The sequence below is a fragment of the Oncorhynchus keta genome, chromosome 19 (assembly GCF_023373465.1).
Source record: "Oncorhynchus keta strain PuntledgeMale-10-30-2019 chromosome 19, Oket_V2, whole genome shotgun sequence".
Classification (NCBI taxonomy): Eukaryota; Metazoa; Chordata; class Actinopteri; order Salmoniformes; family Salmonidae; genus Oncorhynchus; species Oncorhynchus keta.
Window position 1 is genome coordinate 60,009,567 of NC_068439.1, and position 16,298 is coordinate 60,025,864.

General features: G+C 38.3%; 1 protein-coding gene across 50 annotated transcripts in view; it reads right to left on the reverse strand.

Annotated features, from left to right (window-relative positions):
• Positions 1 to 12,610, reverse strand: part of LOC118397864 (uncharacterized) — a 32,597-nt gene extending 19,987 nt beyond the window's left edge. For 26 of the 50 annotated variants that reach the window (XM_052470919.1, XM_052470903.1, XM_052470925.1 and 23 more), the window contains exons 1-30: positions 12,527 to 12,610; positions 10,038 to 10,141; positions 9,634 to 9,688; positions 9,336 to 9,488; positions 9,052 to 9,216; positions 8,737 to 8,889; positions 8,484 to 8,654; positions 8,353 to 8,394; positions 8,063 to 8,224; positions 7,797 to 7,967; positions 6,975 to 7,016; positions 6,685 to 6,846; positions 5,026 to 5,196; positions 4,874 to 4,936; positions 4,574 to 4,735; positions 4,312 to 4,482; positions 4,160 to 4,222; positions 3,860 to 4,021; positions 3,594 to 3,764; positions 3,463 to 3,504; positions 3,173 to 3,325; positions 2,911 to 3,081; positions 2,759 to 2,821; positions 2,459 to 2,620; positions 2,197 to 2,367; positions 2,066 to 2,107; positions 1,613 to 1,690; positions 1,152 to 1,229; positions 692 to 769; positions 273 to 350 (exon numbers count right to left, since the gene is read on the reverse strand). In XM_052470919.1, coding sequence (XP_052326879.1) covers positions 273 to 350; positions 692 to 769; positions 1,152 to 1,229; positions 1,613 to 1,690; positions 2,066 to 2,107; positions 2,197 to 2,367; positions 2,459 to 2,620; positions 2,759 to 2,821; positions 2,911 to 3,081; positions 3,173 to 3,325; positions 3,463 to 3,504; positions 3,594 to 3,764; positions 3,860 to 4,021; positions 4,160 to 4,222; positions 4,312 to 4,482; positions 4,574 to 4,735; positions 4,874 to 4,936; positions 5,026 to 5,196; positions 6,685 to 6,846; positions 6,975 to 7,016; positions 7,797 to 7,967; positions 8,063 to 8,224; positions 8,353 to 8,394; positions 8,484 to 8,654; positions 8,737 to 8,889; positions 9,052 to 9,216; positions 9,336 to 9,488; positions 9,634 to 9,688; positions 10,038 to 10,141; positions 12,527 to 12,596 — 3,529 coding nt within the window. In that variant the 5' untranslated portion in view covers positions 12,597 to 12,610. Of the gene's footprint in view, positions 1 to 272; positions 351 to 691; positions 770 to 1,151; positions 1,230 to 1,612; positions 1,691 to 2,065; positions 2,108 to 2,196; positions 2,368 to 2,458; positions 2,621 to 2,758; positions 2,822 to 2,910; positions 3,082 to 3,172; positions 3,326 to 3,462; positions 3,505 to 3,593; positions 3,765 to 3,859; positions 4,022 to 4,159; positions 4,223 to 4,311; positions 4,483 to 4,573; positions 4,736 to 4,873; positions 4,937 to 5,025; positions 5,197 to 5,287; positions 5,450 to 5,717; positions 5,889 to 5,979; positions 6,142 to 6,422; positions 6,594 to 6,684; positions 6,847 to 6,974; positions 7,017 to 7,105; positions 7,277 to 7,371; positions 7,534 to 7,796; positions 7,968 to 8,062; positions 8,225 to 8,352; positions 8,395 to 8,483; positions 8,655 to 8,736; positions 8,890 to 9,051; positions 9,217 to 9,335; positions 9,489 to 9,633; positions 9,689 to 10,037; positions 10,142 to 12,526 lie in introns of all 50 variants that reach the window. The other 24 variants (XM_052470920.1, XM_052470923.1, XM_052470908.1 and 21 more) reach the window with 21 other exon arrangements.
• Positions 12,611 to 16,298: the final 3,688 nt, after the last annotated feature.

A 16,298-nucleotide genomic window follows, 5' to 3' on the forward strand; every position in this document is an offset into this window, starting at 1 on the left:
CAGACAGACAGACAGACAGACAGACAGACAGACAGACAGACACAGAGCGGAGGAGGGAGAGAGGGAGGTGAGGGAGGGAGGGAGGTGACAAACATGTCTGAATTTAAGAACAAATTATTTTAACCAGTACTTGATTGTATTTACTGATAACTGTGGTCAGTTGTGTTGTGGGGTCAGCTGTAGTACTGTGTTCTGGTGTGGGTGCATATGTTGTAGAGTCTACATTAGGGGACAAACACACATTTTGTCCTCCAGAACTTGATGATACTTACTGGTAACTGTGATCAATTGTGTTGTGTTATCAACCGTAGTTATTTGTTCTGTAGTGCTGGCCTCAGGTGTTGTAGAGTCTAAATGAGAGAGAGAGAGAGAGAGAGAGAGAGAGAGAGAGAGAGAGAGAGAGAGAGAGAGAGAGAGAGAGAGAGAGAGAGAGAGAGAGAGAGAGAGAGAGACGGACAGACGGACAGACGGACAGACGGACAGACGGAGGGAGGGAGGTGACAGACATGTGAAGACCTGAATTTAAGAACAAATTATTTTAACCAGTACTTGATTGTATTTACTGATAACTGTGGTCAGTTGTGTTGTGGGGTCAGCTGTAGTACTGTGTTCTGTTGTGGGTGCATATGTTGTAGAGTCTACATTAGGGGACAAACACACATTTTGTCCTCCAGAACTTGATGATACTTACTGGTAACTGTGATCAATTGTGTTGTGTTATCAACCGTAGTTATTTGTTCTGTAGTGCTGGCCTCAGGTGTTGTAGAGTCTAAATGAGAGAGAGAGAGAGAGAGAGAGAGAGAGAGAGAGAGAGAGAGAGAGAGAGAGAGAGAGAGAGAGAGAGAGAGAGAGAGAGACAGACAGACAGACAGACAGACAGACAGACAGACAGACAGACAGACAGACAGACAGACAGACAGACAGACAGACAGACAGACACAGAGCGGAGGAGGAGGGAGGGAGGTGACAAACATGTCTGAATTTAAGAACAAATTATTTTAACCAGTACTTGATTGTATTTACTGATAACTGTGGTCAGTTGTGTTGTGGGGTCAGCTGTAGTACTGTGTTCTGTTGTGGGTGCATATGTTGTAGAGTCTACATTAGGGGACAAACACACATTTTTTCCTCCAGAACTTGATGATACTTACTGGTAACTGTGATCAATTGTGTTGTGTTATCAACCGTAGTTATTTGTTCTGTAGTGCTGGCCTCAGGTGTTGTAGAGTCTAAATGAGAGAGAGAGAGAGAGAGAGAGAGAGAGAGAGAGAGAGAGAGAGAGAGAGAGAGAGAGAGAGAGAGAGAGACAGACAGAGACAGACAGACAGACAGACAGACAGACAGACAGACAGACAGACAGACAGACAGACAGACAGACAGACAGACAGACAGACAGACACAGAGCGGAGGAGGGAGGGAGGGAGGTGACAAACATGTCTGAATTTAAGAACAAATTATTTTAACCAGTACTTGATTGTATTTACTGATAACTGTGGTCAGTTGTGTTGTGGGGTCAGCTGTAGTACTGTGTTCTGTTGTGGGTGCATATGTTGTAGAGTCTACATTAGGGGACAAACACACATTTTGTCCTCCAGAACTTGATGATACTTACTGGTAACTGTGATCAGTTGTGTTGTGTTATCAACTGTAGTAATTTGTTCTGGAGTGCTGGCCCCAGGTGTTGTAGAGTCTAAAGCAGAGAGAGAGAGAGAGAGAGAGAGAGAGAGAGAGAGAGAGAGAGAGAGAGAGAGAGAGAGACAGAGAGACAGACAGATTGTGACAAATGTGTGATGAGTTCAGAACAAACTCTATTCACAGGTACTTGATTGTATTTGCTGGTTATTGTGATGAGCTGTGTTGTGGGATGAACTGCTTTATCTCATTGGACAGCCCTCACTGGTTACTGTGATTAGTGCTTTTGTGGGGTCAGCTTTAAATGATAAAACTATGACTTGAATAGCATGAAATGTAGCCTACTGTAGGTTATCGATAGACATGACAACAGTACTATTCTAAGGATTGCAAAAACCTTGTCATGGTCTTCAGTAGGTATTTCTAAAGGTACCTGTTGTTGGAGGGGCTGTTGTTGTTGGACATGCTGTAAAGTCTTTAAGGTGAAGAAAATAGGATATTGGTTAGTTACACATATTAGAAAATGTTAACAAATGTCGAATGTGTGAGGATGTTTGTTCTTACTTTGGTGGTGAACCGACTGGCAGTACTGTCCATCTGGAGGAATGGCATTGATACATCCACACGTTTCAGATGTGATGTCATCACAATTCCCATAAGAGACACACTGGTCACATGACCAACGATACTGGTCCTCACATCTGCACTGGAATCCAGTACCATTTGGGAAGCAAACTGAGGACATGAGAGTAGATCAATAAATCAAAATGACACTTAATCAGTGTGTAAGCAATTCAAAATATAAACTTGCACATTGAAGTCTTACCTGTAGACATGTTAACACCAGTGATTTGTGTCAGATTGTTGATTCTGACAGGGTAAATAGCATTTCTCAGAATGGCTCTCAGTTGATCTATCACTGTAACGTCTGTGGTGTTCAGTTCAATTTCAATCATGTACTCATAGAGAGTTGGTGGTACTGTTGGAACTGAAAATGAACAATGTCAGTCATTAACTTGCTAATATTAAATAGATTTAGATCCATCATAATGACAAACATGACAAGACAATAGTAATGCCATGGCTCTTAGTACAATTCATCAGATATAGCTTTCTCCATTATTACCTGTTGTAGGAGAGATTGTTGTTGTTGTAGGAGAGGCTGTTGTTGTTGGACATGCTGTAAAGTCTTTAAGGTGAAGAAAATAGGATATTGGTTAGTTACACATATTAGAAAATGTTAACAAATGTCAAATGTGTGAGGATGTTTGTTCTTACTTTGGTGGTGAACCGACAGGCAGTACTGTCCATCTGGAGGAATGGCATTGATACATCCACACGTTTCAGATGTGATGTCATCACAATTCCCATAAGAGACACACTGGTCACATGACCAACGATACTGGTCCTCACATCTGCACTGGAATCCAGTACCATTTGGGAAGCAAACTGAGGACATGAGAGTAGATCAATAAATCAAAATGACACTTAATCAGTGTGTAAGCAATTCAAAATATAAACTTGCACATTGAAGTCTTACCTGTAGACATGTTAACACCAGTGATTTGTGTCAGATTGTTGATTCTGACAGGGTAAATAGCATTTCTCAGAATGGCTCTCAGTTGATCTATCACTGTAACGTCTGTGGTGTTCAGTTCAATTTCAATCATGTACTCATAGAGAGTCGGTGGTACTGTTGGAACCGAAAATGAACAATGTCAGTCATTAACTTGCTAATATTAAATAGATTTAATCCATCAATATCCCAAAACAATTGTCATGCGTTTATTTTTCAGGTAATTCATCAGATATATTTTGGTCCTACATTACCTGTTGTAGGAGAGGCTGTTGTTGTTGGACATGCTGTAAAGTCTTTAAGGTGAAGAAAATAGGATATTGGTTAGTTACACATATTAGAAAATGTTAACAAATGTCGAATGTGTGAGGATGTTTGTTCTTACTTTGGTGGTGAACCGACTGGCAGTACTGTCCATCTGGAGGAATGGCATTGATACATCCACACGTTTCAGATGTGATGTCATCACAATTCCCATAAGAGACACACTGGTCACATGACCAACGATACTGGTCCTCACATCTGCACTGGAATCCAGTACCATTTGGGAAGCAAACTGAGGACATGAGAGTAGATCAAGAAATAAATCATTATGACACTTAATCAGTGTGTAAGCAATTCAAAATATAAACTTGCACATTGAAGTCTTACCTGTAGACATGTTAACACCAGTGATTTGTGTCAGATTGTTGATTCTGACAGGGTAAATAGCATTTCTCAGAATGGCTCTCAGTTGATCTATCACTGTAACGTCTGTGGTGTTCAGTTCAATTTCAATCATGTACTCATAGAGAGTCGGTGGTACTGTTGGAACTGAAAATGAACAATGTCAGTCATTAACTTGCTAATATTAAATAGATTTAGATCCATCATAATGACAAACATGACAAGACAATAGTAATGCCATGGCTCTTAGTACAATTCATCAGATATAGCTTTCTCCATTATTACCTGTTGTAGGAGAGATTGTTGTTGTTGTAGGAGAGGCTGTTGTTGTTGGACATGCTGTAAAGTCTTTAAGGTGAAGAAAATAGGATATTGGTTAGTTACACATATTAGAAAATGTTAACAAATGTCAAATGTGTGAGGATGTTTGTTCTTACTTTGGTGGTGAACCGACTGGCAGTACTGTCCATCTGGAGGAATGGCATTGATACATCCACACGTTTCAGATGTGATGTCATCACAATTCCCATAAGAGACACACTGGTCACATGACCAACGATACTGGTCCTCACATCTGCACTGGAATCCAGTACCATTTGGGAAGCAAACTGAGGACATGAGAGTAGATCAATAAATCAAAATGACACTTAATCAGTGTGTAAGCAATTCAAAATATAAACTTGCACATTGAAGTCTTACCTGTAGACATGTTAACACCAGTGATTTGTATCAGATTGTTGATTCTGACAGGGTAAATAGCATTTCTCAGAATGGCTCTCAGTTGATCTATCACTGTAACGTCTGTGGTGTTCAGTTCAATTTCAATCATGTACTCATAGAGAGTTGGTGGTACTGTTGGAACTGAAAATGAACAATGTCAGTCATTAACTTGCTAATATTAAATAGATTTAGATCCATCATAATGACAAACATGACAAGACAATAGTAATGCCATGGCTCTTAGTACAATTCATCAGATATAGCTTTCTCCATTATTACCTGTTGTAGGAGAGATTGTTGTTGTTGTAGGAGAGGCTGTTGTTGTTGGACATGCTGTAAAGTCTTTAAGGTGAAGAAAATAGGATATTGGTTAGTTACACATATTAGAAAATGTTAACAAATGTCAAATGTGTGAGGATGTTTGTTCTTACTTTGGTGGTGAACCGACTGGCAGTACTGTCCATCTGGAGGAATGGCATTGATACATCCACACGTTTCAGATGTGATGTCATCACAATTCCCATAAGAGACACACTGGTCACATGACCAACGATACTGGTCCTCACATCTGCACTGGAATCCAGTACCATTTGGGAAGCAAACTGAGGACATGAGAGTAGATCAATAAATCAAAATGACACTTAATCAGTGTGTAAGCAATTCAAAATATAAACTTGCACATTGAAGTCTTACCTGTAGACATGTTAACACCAGTGATTTGTGTCAGATTGTTGATTCTGACAGGGTAAATAGCATTTCTCAGAATGGCTCTCAGTTGATCTATCACTGTAACGTCTGTGGTGTTCAGTTCAATTTCAATCATGTACTCATAGAGAGTCGGTGGTACTGTTGGAACTGAAAATTAACAATGTCAGTCATTAACTTGCTAATATTAAATAGATTTAATCCATCAATATCCCAAAACAATTGTCATGCCGTTTGTTTTTCAGGTAATTCATCAGATATATTTTGGTCCACATTACCTGTTGTAGGAGGAGTAGGAGAGGCTGTTGTTGTTGGACATGCTGTAAAGTCTTTAAGGTGAAGAAAATAGGATATTGGTTAGTTACACATATTAGAAAATGTTAACAAATGTCAAATGTGTGAGGATGTTTGTTCTTACTTTGGTGGTGAACCGACTGGCAGTACTGTCCATCTGGAGGAATGGCATTGATACATCCACACGTTTCAGATGTGATGTCATCACAATTCCCATAAGAGACACACTGGTCACATGACCAACGATACTGGTCCTCACATCTGCACTGGAATCCAGTACCATTTGGGAAGCAAACTGAGGACATGAGAGTAGATCAATAAATCAAAATGACACTTAATCAGTGTGTAAGCAATTCAAAATATAAACTTGCACATTGAAGTCTTACCTGTAGACATGTTAACACCAGTGATTTGTGTCAGATTGTTGATTCTGACAGGGTAAATAGCATTTCTCAGAATGGCTCTCAGTTGATCTATCACTGTAACGTCTGTGGTGTTCAGTTCAATTTCAATCATGTACTCATAGAGAGTCGGTGGTACTGTTGGAACTGAAAATGAACAATGTCAGTCATTAACTTGCTAATATTAAATAGATTTAGATCCATCATAATGACAAACATGACAAGACAATAGTAATGCCATGGCTCTTAGTACAATTCATTAGATATATTTTGGTCCTGTTGTAGGAGAGATTGTTGTTGTTGTAGGAGAGGCTGTTGTTGTTGGACATGCTGTAAAGTCTTTAAGGTGAAGAAAATAGGATATTGGTTAGTTACACATATTAGAAAATGTTAACAAATGTCAAATGTGTGAGGATGTTTGTTCTTACTTTGGTGGTGAACCGACTGGCAGTACTGTCCATCTGGAGGAATGGCATTGATACATCCACACGTTTCAGATGTGATGTCATCACAATTCCCATAAGAGACACACTGGTCACATGACCAACGATACTGGTCCTCACATCTGCACTGGAATCCAGTACCATTTGGGAAGCAAACTGAGGACATGAGAGTAGATCAATAAATCAAAATGACACTTAATCAGTGTGTAAGCAATTCAAAATATAAACTTGCACATTGAAGTCTTACCTGTAGACATGTTAACACCAGTGATTTGTGTCAGATTGTTGATTCTGACAGGGTAAATAGCATTTCTCAGAATGGCTCTCAGTTGATCTATCACTGTAACGTCTGTGGTGTTCAGTTCAATTTCAATCATGTACTCATAGAGAGTCGGTGGTACTGTTGGAACTGAAAATGAACAATGTCAGTCATTAACTTGCTAATATTAAATAGATTTAATCCATCAATATCCCAACACAATTGTCATGCGTTTATTTTTCAGGTAATTCATCAGATATATTTTGGTCCTACATTACCTGTTGTAGGAGAGGCTGTTGTTGTTGGACATGCTGTAAAGTCTTTAAGGTGAAGAAAATAGGATATTGGTTAGTTACACATATTAGAAAATGTTAACAAATGTCAAATGTGTGAGGATGTTTGTTCTTACTTTGGTGGTAAACCGACTGGCAGTACTGTCCATCTGGAGGAATGGCATTGATACATCCACACGTTTCAGATGTGATGTCATCACAATTCCCATAAGAGACACACTGGTCACATGACCAACGATACTGGTCCTCACATCTGCACTGGAATCCAGTACCATTTGGGAAGCAAACTGAGGACATGAGAGTAGATCAAGAAATAAATCATTATGACACTTAATCAGTGTGTAAGCAATTCAAAATATAAACTTGCACATTGAAGTCTTACCTGTAGACATGTTAACACCAGTGATTTGTATCAGATTGTTGATTCTGACAGGGTAAATAGCATTTCTCAGAATGGCTCTCAGTTGATCTATCACTGTAACGTCTGTGGTGTTCAGTTCAATTTCAATCATGTACTCATAGAGAGTTGGTGGTACTGTTGGAACTGAAAATGAACAATGTCAGTCATTAACTTGCTAATATTAAATAGATTTAATCCATCAATATCCCAACACAATTGTCATGCGTTTGTTTTTCAGGTAATTCATCAGATATATTTTGGTCCTACATTACCTGTTGTAGGTAGGAGAGGCTGTTGTTGTTGGACATGCTGTAAAGTCTTTAAGGTGAAGAAAATAGGATATTGGTTAGTTACACATATTAGAAAATGTTAACAAATGACGAATGTGTGAGGATGTTTGTTCTTACTTTGGTGGTGAACCGACTGGCAGTACTGTCCATCTGGAGGAATGGCATTGATACATCCACACGTTTCAGATGTGATGTCATCACAATTCCCATAAGAGACACACTGGTCACATGACCAACGATACTGGTCCTCACATCTGCACTGGAATCCAGTACCATTTGGGAAGCAAACTGAGGACATGAGAGTAGATCAAGAAATAAATCAATATGACACTTAATCAGCGTGAAAGCAATTCAAAATATAAACTTGCACATTGAAGTCTTACCTGTAGACATGTTAACACCAGTGATTTGTATCAGATTGTTGATTCTGACAGGGTAAATAGCATTTCTCAGAATGGCTCTCAGTTGATCTATCACTGTAACGTCTGTGGTGTTCAGTTCAATTTCAATCATGTACTCATAGAGAGTCGGTGGTACTGTTGGAACTGAAAATGAACAATGTCACTCATTAACTTGCTAATATTAAATAGATTTAATCCATCAATATCCCAACACAATTGTCATGCGTTTATTTTTCAGGTAATTCATCAGATATATTTTGGTCCTACATTACCTGTTGTAGGAGAGGCTGTTGTTGTTGGACATGCTGTAAAGTCTTTAAGGTCAAGAAAATAGGATATTGGTTAGTTACACATATTAGAAAATGTTAACAAATGTCGAATGTGTGAGGATGTTTGTTCTTACTTTGGTGGTGAACCGACTGGCAGTACTGTCCATCTGGAGGAATGGCATTGATACATCCACACGTTTCAGATGTGATGTCATCACAATTCCCATAAGAGACACACTGGTCACATGACCAACGATACTGGTCCTCACATCTGCACTGGAATCCAGTACCATTTGTGTAGCACACTGAAAGACAAAATATCAGTATAAATCATCATTTTCTACGATTTAAATAAAATAATTCATCAAGAACTTAAATATTTCTTACCTGTAGTAATGTTGAGATCAGTGATGTTGATCATGCTACTAAGTGCAAATGGTAAACTGAGGTTTTTCAGAAGGTTCTTCGGTTCGTCTATGGCTTTTAAGTCATTGACATTGACCTCAACTTCCACAAAGTACTCCAGAAGAGTTACAGGTTCTGTTGAATCAAATATATGGAACATGCATTTGCATTGTTATATCAAACCAGAGCAGTTATTTGTGTTATTAAATACAATTCGAATATCAAGTTTATTCAGTTTTTATATCAGTTTATTAATTAATACAGATTCAAGTATTTTATAAACAAATAATAAGTTACTTGTGTATGGCTGGCAGTACTGTCCATCAGCTGGATTGGCATTGATACATCCACATGTGTCACCAGTGATGTCATCACAGGATCCATATGTGACACAGTTGTTATATGACCAACGATACTGGTCCTCACATCTGCACTGGAATCCAGTACCATTTGGGAAGCACACTGAAATGGAAATGGGTTTCAGGACATGTCCATGTAAAACAAAATGTCAATCAATTATTTTTCTCCTACATAATTAGAAAAGCAATCTTTAGCACTAGCAAGCCCAACAGCATAACTACCAGTAGTGATGTGCACGTCAGAGATTTCAGTGGAGTTGTTGATAGTGAGGGGAAGACTTGTTGAATTCACAGCTGACTTCATTTGCTCTATTGTTTTGATGTCTGACACGTTCACTTCAACATCAATTATGTAGTTCCATCGAGGGGATAATACTGTAAGGATTGATATAGAGGAAAGGGTGACGTTCAGGAGAAGAGTCCCTATGCTCTTTTTAAATACATGGTTTGAATTGTCATTCAAGAGGATGATGTTTGGCTTTGCAAGATCATTTAAAGGTGATCCGTTGACTAAACTCACCTGCTCTTTTCCCCCTAACATGTGACAGATGTGGGTTGTACTCTGTGTTGAATGCCTTTACCAAGAGAATGAAAGTCAGTACCCACATTTACATTTGCTTCAGAGAGTCCATATCATCTTAGAATATTTTCCACATTTAGAATATCCTGTTTGATAGGTTTTGGGGGTTTCAAGGGTGGTTCAATACTGTATGATCATCTAATCACGAGACTCCACACTAACCAGTTCAACCATTAATATGTCCAGAAAAATCATGATAGTTATGGTGCAAGAACTTAACAGTAGACCGCATAACTCTTACTAAGATCATCAAGACGCTAAGTTTCTCATATTCTGTTACATTTGTTCCTAAATATTGTCGGAAGGTTTCTATTGGACAGCATGAGGTATCGTTAACATAATACCTGTGAAAAAAGGCTGGAAATCTCAATGAATTCCCGTGTTTCCAAAACAGAGCATGTCACCAGGAGAACAAGGACACTCAGCCCATTCTTTGTTATTGCCATTCCTGTTATGGGGAAACAAGGCAACGGAGTTGAGAAAAAAAACAGGAAGAACTGTAAAAACCTACATTCACTATAATGTTTAAAGTACACAATAAAACCCCACAGGTAACTTTTCCGAAGCACTTATATCATGCACGCTTCATTTAAAAATGCCCATGGAAGTATCTATTGTTTAATTTCATGATTTGTAATTCTGAGATAAAAAAATAAAAAAATCTGATTAAGCTGAATCAAGGGACTTGTGATATCATCTTCATTATAACCTTATGTAATGTGCTAATTGAAATAATGAATCTCAGCTGGACTTATTGTACAAAAACACTTAGTGTGCAGCCATTTATTTGTAAGTAGGAAAGACACTGTTTGAAATGTGATCTGCTATTTTTACAAAACATTTATGTTATGTTAAGTATAATAGCTGAAGTTCATTCCTCATTCCTAGAATGCCATTGCCTATATATTGCCTAGAATGTCCCTGTCCCTGGTGAGTGGACAATTCCTCACATGTTCCAATGTCATGTCGAAATACATTATGTAAGACAATTCATTGTAAACAACATATAATAAAGGGGAAGGGAAAGGGGGAGACCTACTCAGCTGTACAACTGAATGCCTTCAACTGAAATGTGGCTTCCGCATTTAACCCAATCCCTCTGAATCAGAGAGGTGCGGGGCCTGCATTAATCAACATCCACGTCTTCGGCGCCCGGGGAACAGTGGGTTAACTGCCTTGCTCAGGGGCAGAACGACAGAATTTTACAGCTCAGGGATTTTTTTTGTCAGCTCGGGGATTCGATCCAGCAACCTTTCGGTTACTGGCCCAACTCTCTAACCGCTACAGAGTATTCCTCCAAAAAAGTGTCAAAATACATTTCTGAATGATGTGCGGACGGACGTACTGTAGGAAATTCATATAACATAAATATTATTTCAAAGTGAAAATGTTACTGGATTTCTGAAAATATAAATAAATTCTGCTGCATATGGAAGTCGACATTCACTGAATGAAAAACAGATTCTGTATATCTCATCTAACATTATTGATACCCATATTATGACAAAAGTACAATCATAAAAATGGAAATGGGTTACAAATAGCATGGTAGGTCTATAGTCAAAGAAATGTACTTGACAACCACCAAATGTACCATGCCAAACAGATTCATCTTATATGTAATGACAACATGCTTTACTGGCATAATCTCAGTTCTTGTATGGCCATATTGGTCACATCTACGTCGTGGGCCGGGCCCCAAGCCCTGGTGTAAAAGACTAGGGCTCTGTTGTCCTTTTATAGGCCTGCTCTTCTGATTTAGATTAGTAGCCTTCTCTGCGTGAAGGTAGTTGACATTTGATTTAGACATTTCCAGTCCCTTTGTCTGTGCCAGTCTGATGACTTCTTAGCCAGCTTCACTGTCAGTTCTGAATGGGGGATCCTACTGAACTGTCTAAATCAAGTGTCAACTCCATCCTTGGACACGTTGCTATGCAAATCAAACACACTTCTGAAAGTGCAGTGTGGGAAAAAAATGTATTTTATGTGCCATTTTATTGTTCAGGTACAATTAGATTTTCATAAATATTTAACTTGACCTTTATTGGCCACACTGCTCTTCCTATGATCATTAGCACGTTGATCACTGAAGTGCTGATGTCCAAATTGTTGCAGGTTTGTTCAAAAGCAGTTGACACCAGTCATCAATCATGTCATGTCTACTGCACAAATAACAAAAGGAACACAAGAAAAACAAGCTTGATGTTTAAAAAACTTAAATCGAATTATTTAGCTTTTCAGACAGGAAAGGATCTAATAGGCACCAACAACAGGCACCAGAAAAATATAGGCACCAGCATGCAACAGAAGAGGGAATTGAAAGACACCAGAAAAATATAGGCTACAGAATATTTATATAAACACCAATAGGTAGCAGAGAAAACTTAATGGAGCTACTGCTACCACTACCAGAAAGTCTTACGTAGAAAACTTGACAGCACAAAATATCTTTAACTAATAAACCAACTAAGGAAATCAATGTGACTACAGATAGCGTATTGTTGGGCCAGTCAGGGCAAATGAATCAGTTGAAAACATGGAAATTCAGATAATCAATCTGTGCTCCTGATATGCACTGTTATTTGATGTTGCTTATATCATGTCAGACCCTAAGTAATAATGAGTTACAGATACAACAGAAACATTTAGATTTGTATTTAAGCCTCAACTCAGAAAGGTCAGTCTCATTACCATCCAAGTGAAGATCCCATGTAGACCAATTTCTGTCTCCCCCCCCCCCTCCTTTTAACATTGACCTAAATTATTATTCAGTTCTTCACTATCATCCTCATCTATCATTTCACTGAAAAACAAACTAACAAAAATACCTTACCTTGCTTCTCCTTACTGTTCTGGTTGACAAGTGTAGTATTGTACGTTGCAGGGAGACTCAAAACCCACATCCAACACCGTTTACTGACTGTCACGCCCTTAATACCGTGAACTACGGGAACAATTCCTGAAATATGGTAAGGGACTGACTGACTGTGACAGAGCACCTGCTCAACAGGTTTCATTATTTATTCTGTTTCCTTGTGTCACTAAATGAAACTGAGTTAGTATTGAAGAGCAGCGCACAGACACACTTGAGCCATCAGTACAGCCATCGTTATAAATTAGAAGTAAAAAGGTCATCATGTAAAAACACCAGTGCAGTGGGTCAGTGACTATACATTGTCTGAACTGTCATGAACATTGTGTCTCAACAAAACGAAAATACACTTGATCGCTCTGGTCAAAGGACTGTCAGTTTAACAATAGAATACAAAGCAGTGAATACACACAACTTGAATTGAACAGTGACACATGAATACACAGTGAAAAGGTAACTTATTATATTTAATGAACTAAATTGAAGTTGTTGGGTTATCAATATACTTCATGAAGATGATCCTACAGATGATTTTACCAGTATCCATTAGCCTTTACATATGCTTAAATTAGTGATTCTGACTGTAAAATGTATAATTTTGTTATTTCAGGGGAGATTGGCGATGAATAGACCCTTAAGCACAATTAGTGTGTTAATATTACAAATATACCATGTTAATAGTTTTGTTCATTGTCTCTCACACGGGTATACCTGGTTTATGTGAGTTTTGGTAAATAGGGTTGTCAAGACTTCCGCCGAAGTCGGCTCCCCTCCTTGTTCGGGTGGCGTTCGGCGGTCGACGTCACCGGCCTTCTAGCCATCGGCGCTCCACTTTTCATTGTTCCATTTGTTTTGTCTTGTTCCCCGCACACCTGGTTTACATTCCCTAATCATAATTTTATATATATATATATATATATATATATATATATATATATATATATATATATATATATTCCTCTGTTCCCACCCATGTCTTTGTGTGGAATTGTTTTGTTTTGTGTTTGTTGCTTCGCGCCAGTCTGGTTTTTCACCCTGGGCATTGCCTGTACCCTATTTGGGGCATTATTGGTGAACCTTATTGTTATATTATTGACGGTATTTTGCGCTGGTCACTTTTGCCGGTTGGCTTGAGTTGTAGCTGTTTGCGCCCGTCTGTTTGTTTCTCTTGGCTAATAAAGTCGTCTGATCACCAATTCTCTGCTCTCTTGCACTTGACTCGAATGACCAGCAGGGAAAACCCTGACAAGGGTAGACCTGTTTTATTTAAAGTATTGAACATAGCAACAGGTGTAAATCTGGTTTGTATGGGGTAGACCTGTTTTATATGAATATCGAGCTTTATGTCCATGATTTGACCTGGTTTACAATTATATATATTACATGTGTAACTCTGTGTTGTTGTATGTGTCGAATTGCTATGCTTTATCTTGGCCAGGTCACAGTTGCAAATGAGAACTTATTCTCAACTAGCCTACCTGGTTAAATAAAGGTGAAATAAAAATAATATAAAAATATACGGGTAACTCCTACAGGTAATGAGTCTGAATTTAAGTCTACTGCCCTTTAACATCCTTTTTGGTAACGCGTTTGTGTTAGACAAAAAGTGAAAGAGGCTAATGTAATGTACTTTTAGTTTATACAGGAAATGGTTAGGGTATAACAGGTTTGTGGTCACAATACTAAGATATGCAAACAGGGTTGGGGTGTGGAGCGGATAGCTGCGTATACTGTAGGTACCTTTTGGTGACCTGGGGGAACACAGGCCTTGGCAAAGTGGGGAACAGGGCTATACTTTTTCAAAAAGCAATATGGATTACATGTAAGGGTTACTAATGGTATTAGACTTTCATAGTGGTATGTTGGAAAACAATTGGGAACAAATGGGTTAAGTAGGTTACTTGTGACATGACAACCAGGGCAGACTGCTTTTCATGAAACCCAATCATCAGGATGGGTAGAGAAGTCACATGGTATTTCAATAAGAATCTAAAGAATGCAGTAGGTTTCTCTTAGAGGTATAGCGATTGCTGTGCTGTGCTCTGCTAACATTGGTATTGTTATTGAAACTGAACATTTTATATGTTTTAGTTGTCTTTTACCTACGGTTGCAAGGGGAGTGTATATTACTGGAATGTTGGTTTAAAAATAAATGTGGGTACAGCACTTCAGAATATCACAGGCCCTCGGTGTGGCATTATCACATGTAAAATATATACAATCATCAAGTAAGAAGATTTTAATATGTAAAAAAATAGACCAACAAAGCTGTAAAACATTATCCTAAATAAAACCATACATTTAGTTTAATTTAATGCCATTGAATTTCAGCATGGAATCCATGATAATTATTTTTATTATTATTTTTTATTTAACACTTTTATTTATTTTACTATGTCAGTATGTATTTTTTGTAAATGATTTGGCACCAAACCCATGGCAGTTGTGAAAAAAGTTAAATGTTGCATACAATCAAATCACATTTTATTTGTCATGTACTTTGTAAACCTAGGATAGGATAAGTAATCCTTCTCACCCCCTTTTAAGATTTAGATGCACTATTGTAAAGTGACTGTTCCACTGGATGTCATAAGGTGAATGCACCAATTTGTAAGTCGCTCTGGATAAGAGCGTCTGCTAAATGACTTAAATGTAAATGTAAATGTAAACCACAGGTGTAGATTAACACTGAATGCTTACTTATGAGTCATTTTCCAGCAATACAGAGTTAAAGATAAAGATAAAATACACATAGAAATAGTGACAAATGGAATAAATACACAGTGAATAACGAATACCAATAACAAGGAAAAATAACATGGCTAGATACAGGGAGTACCAGTACTGAGTCAATGTGCAGGGGTGCAAGGTAATTGAGGTAGCTATGTACATATACAGTTTCTTCAGGAAGTATTCATACCCCTTGACTTTTGACCCATTTTGTTTTGTAACAACTGTCACACCCTGATCTTTTTCACCTGTCTTTGTGCTTATCTCCACCCCCAACCAGGTGTCTCTCATCTCCCATCATTATCACCTATGTATTTATACGTGCGTTTTCTGTTTATCTGATGCCAGTTCGTCTTGTCCAGTCAAGTCATTCCATCATGATCCTGCCTGCCTTCCTGTACCTGCCTGACTCTGATTTGGATTACAACTCTTTGCCTGCCTTGACCTACCTTTTTCTTGACCCTTGTACTATAAGAAACTCTGAGACTCGTACTATCAAATCCAAATAAAATAAAATAAAACGTTATTAGTGACGTGCGCCGAATACAACAGGTAGACCTTACATTGAAATGCATATTTACCCCTAACCAACAATGCAGTTAAAAAATATATATATTGTTTTAAACATACGAATAAGAATAGGAAATAAAAGTAACAAGTAATTAAAGAGCAGCATTAAAATAACAATAGCGAGCCTATACACAGGGGTACCGGTAAAGAGTCAATGTGCGGGGGTACCGGTTAGTCGAGGTAATTGAGGTAATATGTACATGTAGGTAGAGTTATTAAAGTGACTATGCATAGATGATAACAACAGAGAGTAGAAGTGGTGTAAAAGGAGGGGGGGCAATGCAAATAGTCTGGGTAGCCATTTGATTAGATGTTCAGGAGTCTTATGGCTTGGGGGTAGAAGCTGTTTAGAAGACTCTTGGACTTGGCGCTCCGGTACCGCATGCCGTTCGGTAGCAGGGAGAACAATCTATGACTTGGGTGGCTGGAGTCT